This window comes from Grus americana, chromosome 26 (genome assembly GCF_028858705.1).
Source record: "Grus americana isolate bGruAme1 chromosome 26, bGruAme1.mat, whole genome shotgun sequence".
NCBI classification, from domain to species: domain Eukaryota; kingdom Metazoa; phylum Chordata; class Aves; order Gruiformes; family Gruidae; genus Grus; species Grus americana.
The window spans coordinates 4,282,159-4,299,837 of NC_072877.1; the positions used below are offsets into that span (position 1 = coordinate 4,282,159).

General features: G+C 59.7%; 1 protein-coding gene across 5 annotated transcripts in view; it reads left to right on the forward strand.

Moving 5' to 3' along the window:
• The first annotated feature begins 559 nt into the window (after nucleotides 1-559).
• TACC1 (transforming acidic coiled-coil containing protein 1) overlaps nucleotides 560-17,679 on the forward strand; it is a 32,745-nt gene continuing 15,625 nt past the window's right edge. Inside the window, exons 1-3 of one of the 5 annotated variants that reach the window (XM_054804475.1) lie at nucleotides 560-682; nucleotides 8,950-9,065; nucleotides 16,235-17,327. In XM_054804475.1, coding sequence (XP_054660450.1) covers nucleotides 630-682; nucleotides 8,950-9,065; nucleotides 16,235-17,327 — 1,262 coding nt within the window. In that variant the 5' untranslated portion in view covers nucleotides 560-629. Of the gene's footprint in view, nucleotides 683-8,043; nucleotides 8,261-8,505; nucleotides 8,662-8,949; nucleotides 9,066-16,234; nucleotides 17,328-17,679 lie in introns of those variants that run through there. The other 4 variants (XM_054804474.1, XM_054804478.1, XM_054804476.1 and 1 more) reach the window with 4 other exon arrangements.

The window sequence follows — 17,679 nt, forward strand, 5'->3', positions numbered from 1 at the left end:
GGCCCACCCAGACGGTCATTTATCAGGGCTAATGTACAGGGAAGAGGGTAGTGCTGAGGTTTGGTGGATCGCTGCCCAGCAGCGCATATAGAGAGGAGCAAGTCACACGTTCCTGGAGCAAACGAGAGGGGATGAGGGTCCGTTTCCCAAAGGTGCCGTATGAGCCCCTGCCCCATGCCAGCCCCCACTTGAGGCTCTGCTGGCCACTTTGTTGGGCTGGGTGACAGGCAGCTGCCTGCATCCTGCCTGGGAGCGCTGGTCCCTTCTCCAAGGAGCAGGACAGGATTGCTGGGGGGGGGGGGTGCTGTGGCCACCCATCCCCAGGGGTCCGAGATGCCGGGCGGTGCAGGGTGCTGGGGACCTGCTGTCAGGGGTCTCTGCTCCGCACTGGGGTCCCAGCCGGGGCGCTCCCCTGCAGCGGGGGTCCCCCACGCGGGGCGGTGAGTGGGCGCAGCGGGCACCCCGCATCCCCAGCCCGGCCCCGCGGGAGGGGCAGCAGCTGCCGGGGGCCGTGCCGAGCCGTGCCGTGCCGAGCCGAGCCGGGCCGTGCCGCCCACCCTCCCGCGGAGGCGGGGACGCCGCCGGGACCGGCAGAGCGCGGCAGCAGCGCGGCCCGGCCGGGCCCCGCCATGGGGGCGGCCCAGAGCCAGAAGCCGCGGGAGCCCCGGGCCCCGCAGCGCCGGTGAGTGCGGGTGAGGCGAAGGGGGGGGGGGGGTCGCGGTCCGCCCAGGGTCGGGGTCCGCCCTGCAGCCCCGCCGCCCCCAGCGCCGGCTCCGTCCCACCGCTCGGGGCCGGGCCGGGACTCACAGCGGTGGAGGAGGAAGGAACCGGAGCGTGAAGTGGTTAAATTGGGGGAAAAGTTCCTCTCCCTTCCCTCTCACCACGCTCAGCTTCGCAGCCACCGCTCAGAGCAGCCGTCCCGCTTCCCTGGGGTCGAGCTGCAGCTCAGCACCCCCCCCTTCCCCACCCCCCCCTCCCACCCCGCTGCGGTGACCTCCCACGGTGGGAAGTTGGGGTGGCTCTGACACCCCAGCGTTGTAGAGCGCAAAGCTCGGTACGAGGACCCAGAGGTGCGATTCTGGAGGGTGCCCATAGAAAACCAGGTGTGGAGGTGGGAGCTGGCTGGAGGTTTGGTGGCAGGTGAGAGCCGGAGCCTGGGCTGCGGGAGCTGCTTCTCACCACCCGGCCGGGTGCTGCGAGCAAAAGGGAGAGCGTGCTGGCGGTGATCGAAAGGAAAACTGGCGGCATTTTATCTGTAAATCAACCCGAACACTTTCTGGAACATAGAAATATTTTGTTTAAGTGAGCCACCCTGCGATGCGGAGATAGCTGTACTTGGGAACTTTGCTGCTGCTTTTCCAACCAAACCGTGTTGGCCGTGTGCTCTGGGACGCTGGCCCCGCGTTGGGACCCGGTGCCTGGGTGAGCGTTGTGTTTGTCCCGGAGCCTTTGCCAGGCTTCACTGACCTGGAGCCAGGCTGCTGCTCTTCTAAACGTTTGCAAACATCCCTCCGTTCGCAAACGCTGGGTTCAGACAGGGGAAAACAAGTGCGTTCTCCCCCTTGTAACTGCTCGGCCCAGCCTTTATTTCCCTGCAGTGGTCTCCTAAACATACATTGGACATGTTCCCAGGCGGAAAAAATGTCCTGTTGTTCACTGTGTGCCTTGGAGCCGCTCCTTTCTGCCCGAATTCGGCTGCTTCTCCTTCCCACCTGTTTGCTCCACCTTGAGCAAACTTTGTTTTGTTCCCCTCCCACCCTTTATCATTTCCCTTGCCCCGCTCGCCATGCTGGCTGCTGTCCTCACTCTTCGGCTGCCCCCCATCCCTGCCAGCACCCCAGGTTATGGGTCTGAGGTGCTGCCTGCATTTCCCAATATCACCAAGTCCGAACTAAAATCAGGGAGCCAAGGCCTGACAAACACCTGATAAGAGCATTCCTGCCATGCAGATATTTTTAGCAAACAGAGCAAAGGAGTTGATAGGGGAGTAAAGAACCAGCAAGATATAGGCAGATGCTTGTGTTCATAAACCGTCAGTGTGAAAATCAGGCTGGAACTTGCGTATCTTGAGCCTGGTTCTATTGAATTGTTTTGCATGAGCTCGCATCCACGCGAGCAGCATCAGTGAGATTAAGCTGTGGTTGTCACTTTTAAAATGCAGGAATAGCAGTGCATTCATTTTCACATGAGTCCTTTTTAATGCAGTCAGAAATATTTGTATTTATTAATTTGATGGCAGTATGGTGGGGAAAGACAGCTGGAGCCCAGGGGCTGGTTGGTGGAGTCTGGGCCTCGTGCGTGACAGTTGTGTCCTTTACTTCTATTTTTGTAGAGCTATTTTGATGGAATGTGTAGCGATGGGAACTGTCACATCCCAGGGCTGTGAAGGGTCCCGGGGGAGCTGAGCTGCTCAGCAGCGCTGTCCCACGCTGGGCATCGCTTTGGTGCTCCGGGGCACTGCCGCAGCGAGTGATGCTCAGGTTCCTGCTGCGCCCTGGCAAGCAACAGCAGCGGCAGAGTCTGAGATGGGAGGAATCACATTTTGTTTGCCTTGAATTCCAGGGCGTTTGGTATTGTGCTTCTCCGTCCCGTGATCTAGACTGTGGCTCTGTAAGGTCAGGAGAAGCAAAAGGAACACGGGAACTGTGCTGTCACGGATTTGGCCTCCTGTGGTCCTGCCTCATCCCTTGGCGGGGACCTCCTCGTGATGGCAGGAACATCCCCAAAACACCAGTGGGGTTGGGTCAGGCCAGCTGCCGCTTCCCGCCCCGCAGTCACAGCAACTGCAAAGTGTTACGCGGCTGTGGTTGCTGCAATCCCTGCTGTGCTTGAGGCTGTGCTCGGCCATGGGCCCGTTTGCACGCGTGATGCTGCGGGAGCAGGTTTGGGGTGAGGAGCTATGAGGCAGGAGGGAGCAGGGCAGCGCGGGAAGGAGCTCGGGGTCTCAGCCACGCACCTGCCTGGGCTGGCTGAGATGATGCCAGAGGGGTCTCCAGGCTGCCCTGAGGGCATCGCCTCAGCCCCAGGGCTCTGCTCGGCTGCGTCCCGTGCTGCATCGCACCGGCGTCACTCCCCCACGCTGCCCACCCAGCTCCCGGGATGCCCACCCGGGGACAGGGCAGAGGTCGGGCTAAGGAGCCCCCTCCGCTCCTGGGTCCTGCGGGGCAATGCGAGCTCGAGGAAAGGCGCAGAGCCCCAGCCCCGCCGCGTCCCGAAGGGCCGGAGCTGCTCTGCAGCCCTTGGAAATCCCATCCTGGAGTGCCCTCTAGCGAGAACACCTCCCGCCCTGCCCCGCCGAGCTCCCGCGGATGCTCCGGGATGCGGCCGCGCCCGGGGGATGCTCCGGGATGCTCCGGGATGCTCCGGGATGCGGCCGCGCCCCGGGGATGCTCCGGGATGCTCCGGGATGCTCCGGGATGCCGTCACCGCCCCTGGCAGGGACAGACCCCGCAGCCCTCGGCTGGCGCTGCCGCTCTTCCCGTGGCCTTGGTTTTCCACTTGCCCTTTCCTAGGGCCCGGTTCCCTTCCTAATTTAGGCTGTCGGGGAAGAGAGAGGTTAAGCCTCTCCTCGGATGTGCTCTGCGGCCCGAGCAGGTGAGATGCAGACGGGAGTTACCGGCATTAATCTTTTCAGTGTCACAGCAAAGGTCAGGAAAGATAACAGATTATGAAACCATCTCTCCCCAGGGTTTGCTGCACGTTGTCACTGGCGCGCATAAGCCTTTGTGTGAATAGATCTCTTAATTCCCAAAGTCTGCATTTTTCACAATGCAACGGCAGAGAATGCCTTTTTATTGATGCGTATGCCTGCTTTTCACTGAGGAAAACATGATAAATAGAATAGGGTGGTGTAAAAGACAACAAGAGGAAAATGTCATGAAACACCTTGCACCATCTTTTCTGGAGGAGATAAATGTTGTGTGGATAAAGTGCTTATTACAAGCTCTTAAAGAGACTTATATAGCAGCGAACTATGGATTCATGTTTTATCGGTGCGTTGATCTCCCCAGCTGTCCCTGCGATCCCCTTTCACTGGGGCACGGCTGGTGGTGCCGTCCTCACGCCCCGTCCCAGGGTGGCTGCGGGGAGCGAAAGGCCTCGCTGTGGAGGAGCAGAGCGGCAGGAATGGAGAAGAAAAATGAAAACCCATAAAAGATCCGTTTCTGAGCTAGAAATGGAAGCACTGGCTTGCTGCACCATGCCCAGAAAAGCTCAGCAGCCAGAAATAGATGTTCTCCTGCGTAATGAAAGGGCCAAGAATGGAAACTCCAGGTGCACGCCTTCCTCTAACCCGGGGCACTGTAGCTTCAAACATGACAAACGTGGCTGTGCGATACCTGTTCCGCAGCGTGCATTTCCCGCACCCTTCCCGGGGATTGAGGTGTGGTAACAGCGAGAATTGGGCACGAGGTGTTTCTGGGACATGAGGCCAGGCAGAGGCACTGCTGCCAGCCAGACAGGAGGAAGTTCATCCCAGTATAAAATAAGGGAAAGTCCGTCTGGATGCAGAGCTATTATCCCTGGATGCAGCTGGCTTCCTGCAAGGATCAGCGTAAGAAGTGTGAGCAAGGTTTTGCATCTTTTTGCAGCCTCTGTGATGCCAGGACTCTTCCAGCCCTAAAATCTTTGGGGCTCCACCTGTTTGCTCTGAAGCAGAATGCTGCTGCTCTCCCTCTTCCCTGGAAAACCAGAGCAGCATGAGAGCTGTGGGTGGTTTCTAGGTCATTCAGTGCTGCTGCTGCTGCTGGAGACACTGCGCTGTCTGCCTGCTCCCAGCTCTCCTTCCCGGAGCATCTAGGACAGCCCTTGGCCAGAGCCACCCGGACTGGCGATTTAAAGGAAAAGGGCTGCAAGAGCCCCAACAATCCCTTCTTGGAGTATCTGCCACTCGCGTGCTTGCAGAGCTGATGGAGGATGTTACTTACGTAACCCACAGTGGTGTTTGAAAAGAGGCAAAGGCAGGAAAAAATACTAAGCGAGGCTGGGTGCCCATGATGAGAGCGGCTCCTGGGGATGGGCACCACCATGCTGCCACATCAACCTCTCCTCCTGCACCCACGGATCGGCCTTTTTATGGACCCCAGCTGGGAGAGGCTGGGTGCTCGGGCGAGAGGGTGCTGGGCTGTACATTGCTAGCTGTACGTTGACACATAGGCTGTACATCATTGCCTGTCCCTGAGCCGCTGCGTTTGTGCAGTGCTTGGCACAGCAAAGCCCTGGGCCGGGGCGGGGGGTGGCAGCGGTGCAAAGGACAGCCCGTCCAGCTGCTGCGTGTGCAGGCTGCAGCTCACCGCGTGGATGGAAACTGCCGGCAGGTTGTTTTTGAACAGGTCAGCGTCCTCTCTGCTCTGCAGAAATGTGTCTGCTGACTACACCAAGCAGTATTTGGCAGCCAGAGCCACCGGTGTGACTGACAAAGTCAGGTTATCTCCTCAGCGTTTGATTTTGCAGCCAGTGTTGCTACCAAGCTCGGTTCGGTGCCAAGCTGGAAAATGCCACTCGAGGCATTTTCTTAATTGCTCATTGTAAGCAGCAAGTGGAAGCAGGCTCTGCTGTCTTGCACTGCTCTGGTATCTTCCTGCCCCAGGGCCCCGCAGGTCAGGAGCTTCGCAGCTGGCGCTGGTGCCGGTGCAGTTCAGTCCTGCTGACGCCGATGCTGCCTGCCGCTCTCCTTCCTCTGGGCGGTGGGTGGGAGCGGGGGGGGTCCTCACTGGGCGCACTGTGCGTGTGCAGCCTTCACAATGGAAGGATGCTGCCGATTTCCTCTGCTCATGCGCCCCAGTTCCCTCGTCCAACAAGTGGAGGGGGCTATAGAAGTCAATCTATATGTTGTTCTTCGCCTGGTGCAGCTCCTTCCCCTCTGCAGCAGAGGCAGCTCGCTCCTGCTGCTGGCACCCACGCCAGCTGCTGCTCCTTCATCATTCACGTTTCTGTTTTCTCCGCACGGTCCCTGGCAGAGCCCAGGCAGCCGTCAGCCGTTTTGAAACGCGGCGATGCCGTCGCTCTGGCTGATCTTCTGGGTCAGCGGGGATTTGGGCAGCGGCTGGCGGGAAGGGGGAGAGGGAGGAGGCGTTCAGGCTGCAGGGAGCGGTGCTGCAGAGCGGCTCACACCGTGGCTCACGCTGAAGATCTCCTTATGTAAAATTCATCTGCAGAAATCAGCTCTGCCACTTCACATGGTGGGAAGTAGGCTGCTCGTTTCTGCTCACAGCAGATGTAGGCGACAGGATGTTGACGTTCTGCTTTTGCTTCAGCTTCGTGGGTTTTGACTAAGCTTTGGTAAATGTCACTTAGTCCCCTCTTGCTCAGTGTCCTCTCCACAGCAGCAGGGAGGTTTGCAGGGCTCCTTGTCCCCTGGACCCCGGCGCTGTGGAGGGCAGCGCTGTGCTGCGGCCGGGCTGTTCTCCTGGGGTTCAGACATGCGAGTTGTTTCTGCCACTGACCTGTGGTGAGAACCGGCAGCTTTGGCTGAACCAGAGGTATCTTTGGGGAAGTTTGGAAGCGTTGTATGAGGGGGTAAGAGATTTTCTTTGACAGAGGCCAGACAATAAAAGCATGCAGCAATGACACATATATTTAATAAGGACACCAGCAGATGGAAGCTTGGAAGAAAGGAACCCTGTAGGGAGGTTATTTGAGATGCTCTGCAGTCAGGAATGAGCCCTTTGAAGCATCCGATAGAGGCTGGCGTTAGAGGTAGCCAGACTAGATGGACGGCTCTGGCCTGACCCAGAGGCCTCTCTGCCCACCGAAGGCATTCCTCGTGCTCGGAGCTGGCTGATGATTCACAGAAAAGCATCGGGCTGTGGTCTGAGCCTGCCACGTGAGCAGTTCGTGTGGTTACTGAGGGCCAATACTGCTTCTTTGCAATGGGTTGGGCTGGTTTTGCAGTGGGACAGTTGTCTGCCCTTTCCCAGGTCCTGGGACCTGCCGTCGGGAGCGGGGTGAGCCAGCCCCGGGCTCTGGGGAGCTGCAGGCTCTGCAGCAGCGACTGTCCAGAGCCAGTAATGCCGCCGAGTGTAACAGATCTGCTGCCAAAGCCCTGGACATTCCTCGCAGCGCTTCGGACGCTGCACGGCACCAGTAACATTACGCTTCTCTCTAGCAAGTGTGTGGGAGGTAATGAATTTGGGAGCGGGAGCCCTCGTTAGGGGGAAGATTCCCAAGGGACGCCAGCCTGGCAGTGTATATTTCTGCAAGGACTGTTTGCTGTTATTTTTAAACAACAATAGTTTAATAAATAAATAAACTTGCTGCCATGGAAGGATATAGCATCAGTCAGGGCTGTTGAAGTCGGTATTTCCTTGGAAAATGGAAGGGGCAGGTGTTTCCCTGCCCTCTGCTCCTGGGGGCAATCTGCTCCGCCTGGCTCTGGCAGCCCCCAACCCTGGGAACAAGGCTTCTCTGGGGGCCACTCGCCCCCACAGCTCCCAGCGACCGTGGGGTGTTTGAGGGGAGGGAATCTGCCGTCCCGCCGGCTGTGTTACAGCACAGGTGCAGCCCTGATAAATGTGGGATAAATCGGGGGAGGGGGGGGATCTGGTTTCACAGCCCCCTGCCCTCTTGCGTGGGACTTTCCTTCGGCGCGGGTGCTGGGGGGGAGGGGGGGGGCGGCAGGGCACAGCGCAGCATCCCGGGGGGTGGTGGGGGGGTGGGGGTGACAGCGGATTCGGGGCTGGCGCTGGGAGCAATGTGCGTAACCCCGCGTAGGGGATGCCCTGGCCTCGCGTTTGGGCAGAAATAGGTGGATTTGCGAGTTTGAGTGGGAAGGGAGGAGAGCGAGGGAGAGGCGCAGCGGCAGCCTGTCATCACCCGACCGGGCAGGGTGGGGGCTCGGGGGCGTTGCTCCGCATCCCGCCCCGCATCCCGCCCCACCGCGGGCGCATCCAGCCGAGGGAGCGGGCGGTGGGGCCGGGGGGGTGTGGGGGCTGCGGCGGGCCGGTCCCTCCCGAGCGGGTGGTGCCGGGGGGGGGCGGCGGGGGCGGGCGCTCTCCCTGCCGGCGAGTAGTACAGTCCGGGGGAGGCCCTTGGCGGGGTGGGGGCGGCGCGGTCGCAGTGAGCCCGGCGGGGAGCGGAGCGGGGAGCGGCGCTCCGGAGGGCCGATGGCGTTCAGCGCCTGGCAGATCCTCTCGCCGGTGCAGTGGGCTCGGTGGACCTGGTCGGCGGTGCGGGGCGGTGGCAGCCCCGAGGGGGAGGACGGTGGGGCTGAGGAAGAGGAGGAGAAGAACTCGCCGGCGGAGGGCACGGCCCTCGGCTTCAGGCAAGTGACCCGCGGCCCCTGTCCCGAGCCCGCCGTCCCACGGACGCGTACACCCACGCGGGGACGGCCACTCGCGGGATGCAGAGCCGGCAGCGTCCGTCCGTGTCCCCCGGCCCCCCCTCCGCCTCTCGCTGCCCGCTCGCTGCCTGGCATCAGCTTGGCTGCCCGGGGAGGGAGGGGGGGGCGCAGCCTGCACCGCGCCTCGGGAGCGGGAGGGGGGGCAGAGGCTGCGGCCGAGCCGCCTCGCTGGCGGGAGCTGCCCGGCGGAGCTGGGCGCTGCTCTCCGGAAAGGTGCTGGCTGGCACAAGGCAGGAGCATCGGGGCTTGCTTCCCGAATTCGCCCCGCGGCAGCTCCGGTGCGGCCGGGGGGAGATGCCGACGGGGCTGCCGCGTCCTTGGAGGTCCGTGGTGTGTGCTCAGCCAGCTTGGGAAAGACCTGACAGAAGCAATCCTGGCCGAGAGGAGGGTTGGGGACGTGTGGGGTGGGGGGATGCTCATGATGTTGTTTCACCTGCTCTCCCTTTTCCGTTTGCTAGCGTGTCCCGCTGGACAGGACAGAGCGGTCGCCGCAGGATGCCCACGGCCGGCCGGCTCAGGAGCCGGTCTGGCTGGATGTATAGGTGGTGTGGAGGATTTCAGAGCTAGCCTTGAAAGCGGTAATTCCTCACTCTTTTCCCCCCCCTCGGCAGCTCGGACTCCGAAGGTAATTTTGAGACCCCTGAAGCAGAAACGCCGACCCGCTCGCCACTAAAGGAGTTCTGCGAGCCGCCGCCGGGATCGCCGGAGGCCGAGGCCAGGACCCAAGGTAAAGAGCCAGCGTGCACCTTCTGCTTTTCGGCTCTCCGCTCCAGATGCGGAAAGGCAGGGTGGGGTCAAGGAGGAGAAGTCACTTGTTTTGAATAATGCCTGCTACATTTTTTGTGGTTAATGGCCTGGATGGTTCAAATGCCAGTACTTGGGGCTGTGTGCTGTGCTAAGGGCTGTTCTCTTGCTTGAGCGAAACGTTGATTTTATTGAATCGCGCTGCAGGCTCAGAAGGGTCGGTTTGCCCCCCTTGGCTTGTGCCCACGCAGCACAAAATTATCGCTGTGCCATTTTGCAGCCATGGGTCACACCTTCCTGCTGTCCCCGAGCCCAACTGGGGAGAGAGCGAGGGGCTGCGGGAGGCAAGAGCTCTGCACGTCGGGTTTTGTGAGCTGCTGGGCTGAGGCTGCGCCCAGGGATGCAGAGCCCACAGCTGTGATGGCTGCGATGGATTGATCGAGAGGAACTGAGGATGATGTTGAATCACTTAGCCAGTTAAACTGCCCTCTGCCACTTCCCCTGCAGAGCGTGCAGAGCTTGGCGGTGCCTCCCATCGCTGCCCGCTGCAGAGAGCGGGCTGCTGGCTGGTGGGAGCTGCCCCGCATGTGCCCCACGTGCCGCTCGCACTTGGCTCTTGCGCAGGAGCTGATGTGGGCCTGGGTTTCTGTCGTCTCCCCAGTCGGTGATAGAGGTTTCACTGCATGGGTCTCTTTTCCCTGGAGTTAGCAGTTGGGTGTCTTTGCTGTTAAAGATGCAAAAGCTTGATGCTGCTAAACTCCATTTCTGCAGAAATTGCAAGGGAGCTCCTGAAAATACAGGGGGTTCCTTTGCCAGCAGCATCCTGTGCTGTTGCTAGTTTGTCCTTGCATCTCACGCTGGCTGTCGCTCCTCTGAGCGCGGCTCCCCATTAACCCTTGGCCTTTCGGGCACCAAGTCCCCCCGCATTGTTGTACCCTTCTCTACAGGGGAGATCACAGCTGGTCCCTGTGGCTGAGCTCGGTGTTTATGTCTGTTTTCGTGCTGCCAGGAGGAGGCTTTGATGCTCTGGGACCTTTGCAACAGCTGCTGGAGGTTATCAGGGCAGGGAGGAGACATCCCCTTTCCTCTGCTCTCTCAGCAGAGCAGGGTGACTGGGCAATGTCAGGACCCCCTCCGGGGGTGTCTGCAGGAGGGCAGCCTCTCCGGGGCACGGGGCAGCGCATGGGGGGCCGGGAGGTCCCGGACGGGCTGTCCTGAGCATCCTCTGCCCTCACTCACTGCTGCAGGTCCCCGGGTATGGGACTTGCAATATTGTGTTTTTCTTGAATGCTCACAACAGCGGGCTGGTAGCTTCCAGCCGAGCTGGTTTCAGAGCGTGCTAGCTCGAACCAGACCTTGGGTCCTCCCCGTGCAGGAGGGCAAGTGCTGCGTGACCTTGGCAGTAACAGGGTGTTGTGGATCTCCATCTCCTGCGGTAGTATTTCACTGTTGGGATGGGTCTGGGTGCCCATCCATCCCTGTGGAAAACACAGGTTTGTTTGCCTTGATGGAGAGGAGGGAGTGCGTGGTTCATGCTTCCAATAATCACAGGAATAATCCTTCCCTTCTAAGAAGGGATGATAGAGGCATCTTTAGTTTGGAGGATAATGTCTGGGGGGGAGGAGGAGAGGGGAGATAAAGGCTTTCCTAGCATGTATGAGGATCATTTCTGCCAAAACTTTTGCTCAGGGAAGCGTGTTGCCTCAGATGCCGGGGAGTCATTGTCCCCAAAGTGCGCCTGTACCCCTGCATCCTGGGACGAGCGGTTCCTTGGGGCCAGCCTGGCACAGCAGCGAGGGAGCCGGCTGCTCCCTGCGCACAAAGGTCGCAGTGTTGGGAGGCCGAGGGGATGATCTCCGGTGAAAGCTGTTTTTTCCGTGCTGGCTGGTGGAGAGCGGGATGTTGGAGACAGCAGGGCCAAACCCACGGGCTTCAGGTGCATCTCTGCAGTGTCTCTGAAATGGTGGAGGGAAGGGATTACCTGAGTGCAACTGAGAGATTGCGGAGTGCGGAAGGCATCCTGGGGTGTTGAATCACCCTACCTTAGGTAATCTATACGTTAAGCCCTCATCTTAGCAATGCTGTTTTGCAACAGCACGTGCCCTTCCGTCTGGCCGCAGCTGAGGAGCAGCAGCAGAAATAAACGCTGCGATCAGGAGGCAATCCAGCGTAATGGCTGCTTGTCGGTACTGAAACTGCCGCCGTCGTGTACGGCGAGAGCCCGCTGCCCTGCGGTCGTTGGGGAATAGCTGCTGCCAACGCTTGTGTGCACCTGGGGCAGCTGCGGGAGCCCAGACCTGCGGGCAGGCACAGCCTCTCCCAGGCTCGGGGCGGGTGGGGACCAGCACGAACAGACGCTCGTCTGTCTTACAGCTGCGGTCTCACCCTTACTTGGGAATAAATAGGGTTAGGAAACTCAGTAAGACAGAAGCTGTGACTCCGGGGGCTGGCTGCTCTGCGCGTGGCTGAGAGGTGGCCTGGATGCTTTAAACCCTGGTCTTGGGGACAAAAATTCGGCCAGTGCCATCGCCCCGGGGAGGGGGGCTGTGGTCAGGCTTTGCGCCCGTTCAGGGTCGCTCAGACAGTTTTTCTCTTGCTGTCTCGGATGGTGGAGGCTGTAATTCCATCCTGTTCTCACTAAAGTTGTCTGCAGTCATCCGCCAGAAGGAGATATTCTGTGCAAGGAAATGAGCAGAAGCAACAAATATGGAACCGTCAGTGATGGGAGCAGGCTCATTGGCTTTTACTTCTGTTACCCTGATGCAGGGCACGTGTTTTCCGGTGCGTTAGCGGCAGCATCGTTTGCCGGTATGCTAATTCTTAACAGAATAGATTTAAAAATAGATCAACGTCTGTTAAACAAAAGCGGAAAGCCAAAAGAGGAAAAAAGTCGTTAGCTACGTAAGCCTGAGCTGAATGTACCGGCCAGATATCCTGCGCTCGGTCTGTGTGTGTGTGAGCAAGCCGGGGAAGGGAGAAATGCGTGACTCATGCTGTGCACAAAGCATGAGCTGAATCAAAGGCTGCAGATAGTGGAGGGGTTGTTCTCGCCCGGCGTTTGGCATTCAGGACTGTGCAGAGGATCATTGCTGCTTCACTTGGTTGCTGTATGTGGGATGAAAAGGGCGCGGAGCCTTTGCATCGCAGCACTGCTGCTGCCAAGTTTTACTGATTCATTTAAGGGAGTGAGGGATGGCATGCAGGAAAGCTGTTTAGTTAGTCGGTGTTTTTGTTTAATTTCAGCCTAAGGAAGACAAGCATAACGATTATAATGCGCGCACACACGCACACACAAAGTGCCTATTACTGCGGTGCCAGACTGTCCTCTCTGTACATTTTTCTTTAGAGAGTATAAAATCTCCATTTTCGCTTTGTAATATCCCCTCCACGTACGCTGGCCAGACCAGAAGCGGGTTTGCATGCCGTGCACAGCCAGTACCACTGCTGGGTTTGGGGATCCAGAGTGCCTTTTACTGGATTTGGGGTTGATCCTGGAGTCACTGAGCATGCCTTGCCGCTGGCAGTGTCCGTTTTCATGCTGGAACTGAAACGCCCTCACCTGCAGGGCACAGCACCAGAGGTGAGACGGCAGAGCTCGGGGGTCACCTTTGCGGGATGCCGCTAAAAGGCATCTCCTGGGATGCCTGCAAGGACGAGCTGGTCCGAGGACGATGCCCCGCAGCTGCCTGCGGTGGGTCAGCCTGCGCGGCAGCCTGGCTGCCTTCTCCTGGGGTCCCGTGGGGTGCTCAGCACAGCTTCAGCCCCACAGGAGGGTTAGGGCAGCGAGCCGGCGGGGGAGGCAGCTGGGCTGGGGAGGCACTGGCTGCTTCTGCAGGCTGGTTTCCCTGGCAGGAGACGCGAGCAGAGGGAGCGTGCGCCGAGCCGGCGCGGCAGCTCTCCAACGTGACTGCACGGGGGTGGTGGGGAGCTGGGGCTCGCTTCGGGATGTAAATGCATGCAGAGGCTATGGAGGAACAGGGAGAGCCGCACGCAGCTTGCTGGGGATGGGAAGGGCTCCCTGGGGAATAGGCAGCGCTGCACCGATGTTATCACGATGCTCGTGCCCAGCAGAGCCAGGCAGCTGGAGGAGACGGTGTGCAGACCTCGGCTCTTCCCGTGCACCACGAGGCCCTTCGGGTCACTGGTTTCTGCATCCTGTGTAATTGTTCCTGCAGGAACGTGCGCTCCGGTTGTTTGGCAGCTGGTGGGAGGCTGCATTGGAGGCAGAGGAAATGCACAGGGGGAGGAACCGCAGCTGCCTGGTTAAGGCCAGGGGGGGAAAGGAGGGGGGTGTTCTAGGGCCAGGTTGTTCCCCCTCAGCCCTTGCTGGGCAGGGGCACTCCTGTGGTGTGGGTCTGTCTGGGATGCCATCGCCTTTGGGACCGTTTCACAGGAGGGATTTTCTGGCCTGCTCTCATCAGCAGGCAGGAGGGCAGGGACTGGCTCTCCATCCCTGCGAGAAGCAGCTGAAGCGCTGGATGGTGCCCCGAGAGCACCCGTGGTCCCCGGCAGGTCCCTGTGGCACGGGCTCTGCCCCACGAACCATCACAGTCCTCATCCTGACAGTGCTCACCGAAGAATTTAATTGACCTTGTGGCGATGCCTGCCTTTGGTCCTCTGTGCGGAGCGATCTTGGTGCTCATCCTGGGGTGGCCTCAGCCCCCGAGGCTGTGGTCCCCTGGGGAGGGTGAATAGCTCAGCGCAAGCGGGGATTGGAAATCGGGACTCTGGGGCATTGCGTGAGCGTTTGGGGAGTGCAGAGGTGGGGTTCTTGCCACCCCTTCAGCTCTCATTCCTTCCTCCCGGTTCCCTTGGGCTGTTGCTCAGCTGCAGCGCTGAGCGTGGCTGTTAACTCGCACAAGTGATTAATACCTGTCTGGTACCTGGGGCCTCTCCAGAGAAGGGGAAAAAAAAAACCAAACAACCCTACTGAGCTTGCAGGAGGGACGATCCTACTTCAGAAGGTTGCCTGAATTGCTGGCAAGTTCCCGAGCAGTCCTTCACCCGCGCCTTCTGTCTCCCAGTACATTCCAGTTCCTCAGCCTCTCGGACTGGCTGAGCGGGCTGTGCTGCAGGCGGAGGGGACTGGAGCAGCTGAGCTGTCTGGGGTGCAGAAAACGAGTGAATCACAAAATTGGAAGACCTGGGAGGGTGGTGGTTTTAATTTTTGTGAAGAAATGGTTGTTCTGAGGGATGGTCACATGCACCAGCCCTTCTCTCCCCGCCCTGCAGACATCCACAGCAAGGAGAGGTGGTTTGCGTGCCGACTGCTTGTTATTCAAGAAGTAATTACTCGTTGCTTGGGTTAGAAACCAGGATGGGCTTATGTCTGTGAGAACGGCGGCTGCAAAACCTTCCGGTGGGAATGTGAAATGCATTTAAAAGGTGCCTTTTGCCCTGACTTTGAAGTCTGTTCTTCTATTCAGGGCTGCGTCGGTGAGGTTTGAAACATCCGAGCAACGCAGCAAGTGTAATAAAGTTTTCGCTGGGGTCTGTTAACTAGGTTTTCCTGGTTCCTAGTGATGCAGAGGCCTGGCAGGGTCTGCCTCGGAGCGTTTTCTGGCCGCACTTCAAGTACGTTTCCAGTGGATTTGTGTTTATTGATGCGTTTTCTGGGGCAGCAAGGCAACGTCTATTTGGAGGGAGCTTTTCTGCAGTCGGAAGGAGCTTTTTTGCAGTCTCAGGGAGCACGCAGCCCCTCATGATTCATTTCCATGGCTTTTTGCATCCTGGAGATCAATGATGCAAACCATCAGCTGAGTCGGGGTTGCTGGCTTGATGTCCTGCATTAGCCCAGGGACCAGATATTTGCCTGATTCACTTTTCTTCTGCCGGTGTGGTGGGTTGACCCTGGCTGGAGGCCAGGTGCCCCCCAAAGCTGCTTTGTCACCCCCCTCCTCAGCTGGACAGGGGAGAGAAAATATAAGGAAAGGCTCGTGGGTCGAGATAAGGGCAGGGAGTAATTACCGTCATGGGTAAACCAGACTCAACTTGGGGCAAATTAATTTATTACCAATCAAATCAGAGTAGGATAATGAGAAATAAAAACTAAATCTTAAAACACCTTCCCCCCCCCACCTGTCCCTTCTTCCCGGGCTTAACTTCACTCCCGATTTCTCAGGAGCATCCCATGCTGCCTTATCCCGGGATAAGGTCCCTGGTTGAGATGCGGGAGGAGAGGCGCAGATGAGCTGGGCGGAGGTGACACCTGGCGTTTTCCTCTCTTGCCTTCGCGTGCCTGTGCCGAGGTCCTGGCTCTAGGTGCTTGGTGGGTGTAGCTTTCGGGGTGCCTCGGTAGATAAGGAGCTTCCCATCCCCCTGACAGCAAAGAAAAGATTAAACAGTAAAAGGATTTAGGGGAAGGGATTGGAGTAATAGTGATTAAGTCATGGATCAGGATTTGTGATGAAGAAACTCTGACAGCAGCGTGGTGAGCCTGGTATAAATGTGGAGGCAGGATTTCTGCAGGCAGAGGTGCAGGCAGCATGCGGCCAACATCCGGCAGCAGGACAGAAACCGCAGGCAGGTGTGGCGCTGAGCCGAGCGGCTCCTGGCAAGCCCTTTCCTGTGAGCTCGACGCTCTTTGGGGGGCTCATTGCCCTGCCGAGCCCCCCTTCCCTGCTGCCCCGTCGCCAAACGCACGCAGGGTCATTCCCTGAATTCCTCTCGGTAATTTTTACCTCTCTGCCCAGGTGAGCAGTGCCTCCCCGCCGCTGCCGTTCCCACTCGGATGCAAGCTGCCCCGCGGTCGGTCCCGGCCGGCGTCCGTCCCTCGGGAGCCTCGCTGGGCTTTGCAAAACCCGTCTGGCACTGCCGCGCCGGGTGGGAGCGAGCGGTGGGGAGAGGAAAGGCAGAACTGGAGATGCTGGGAGATCTGCTGGCCTGGTGCAGGGACCACCTCCCCGCAGGGGCTCACCCTCTGCCTGGGATTTGTGTACGTTTTCTCCGCTGTGTTCACAGGCTTCAAATTTTACGGAAAGTGCTTGAAGCCGGGGTTACGCGGTCATCCTGGCAGGTGGGGAGGCTGAGCGTTGGGGCGGTGCATCCTCTGTAAAATCTGACTCTGGAGCAGCCGTGAGGAGGGGAGGGGAACCCCCCTGGAAGGGGGTGCATGGCAGGCGAGGGTTTAACCGGCTCCTTTTATCTTTTCAGAGCCAAGTGGCCATGGTGACCTGCTGGTAGGGGAAGCCCGCTGGGACAGCTCGCCTGGGAAGCACCCCAAAGATGAGGCTCAACCGGAGATCGGAGCCCCCAAAGCCGGCTCGGATACTAAAGGGGAAACCGACCCCAAAGACTTGTCCCTGACGCAGCCGCCGGCTGAAACCCAGCCTCCAGCCGTGCTGGGAACCGGGGCTGACGCTGGCTGTGCCGCCGTGCCCGCTGCAGAGCCGGCCCCGGTGCCTGATGTGGGCAGAGCCGCCCGGGAGCGGGTCATGTCGGGAGAGGACCCAGCGGACACCGGCACCGGGCTGCTGGAGCCAAAGGCTGATGCTCTGGCCCGGGAGTGCTCGCCCAGCGGGGGCCAGCTCGGGAGAGGGAAACCACCTTCGCTGGGGAGGAAAACAGAAGAAACCGCAGAGGAGACCCCAGTGCCCCAAGCATCCTATGGGTTTGACCCCGAGCACTACGATGAGAGCGTAAACGCCTTTGTGGCAGGGGGTTGTCAGCTGCAGAGCTCCCCCCCAGCATCCCCACGTCGCCTCCTCCATCCCGGCAGCAGCCCCGGTGAGCTGGGGGGGGACCCGGCCCTGGAGCCCAAAGGGCAGGTCCCGAAACCTGAGGTTGATTTTACAGAGGGGGGAGAGAACACGGAGGCCAGGAGAGCTGCGCCCAGGAAGGGCAGCAGGATCCCGGCCAGCAAGCTGACGCCAAAAAGACACCGAGAGCCCCCCAAGAAACCAGCCGAGAACGCGGAGAGGGGTCCCACGGAGCCGCTGCCTCTCCGGGGCTCCCCCCGGCTGGGTTCCGTGCTCTGGGACAGCCCAGGTCTCAACCCCTTCAGTGCCAGCTCAGTGCTGCAAAACTCCCCGACTCTCCCCAAGGGCTCTTACCAGTTCGACCCCAATAACTTTGACTCCGTGGATCCCTTTAAGCCCACCAAGACCCTCGCCAGCTCCGCTGCCGACTCCTGCCCCACTGCCGATAACAACCTCAATGAAATCCTCGAGTCTCAGACGCTGGAGGTGCAGGACGATCTCGTGCAAGGCAGAGACTCCCCGAAGAAGCCCAAATCGCGCCTGATAACGTGAGTGCCGGTGCACAGGGCTGGCAGCCCCCTCCGTTCCCCCGCGCGCGGGCAGAGCGGCGGTGATGGTGCTCCTGCCCCGTGCCTTCTGAGCGAGCCCAAAATACCAACGTGCACCCCGGGTTCTGCTGCCGCCCCGGTTGTATCCACCCCTTGTCCCGGCGGAGGGGCAGCTCCCCTCTCCCTGCCGTGTTCTGGTCGCTCAGGAGCAGATGGGAGCAGAGAGATGGGTGTCCCGGAGCGGTGAGGGTGCCCTGGGTCCCAGACAGAGTAGGAAGGGCTGGATCGGGACCCGCTTTGCAGGAAATCCCTCTTTGGGATTTCCACCTCTTTGGAAACCCCCTCGGGGCTC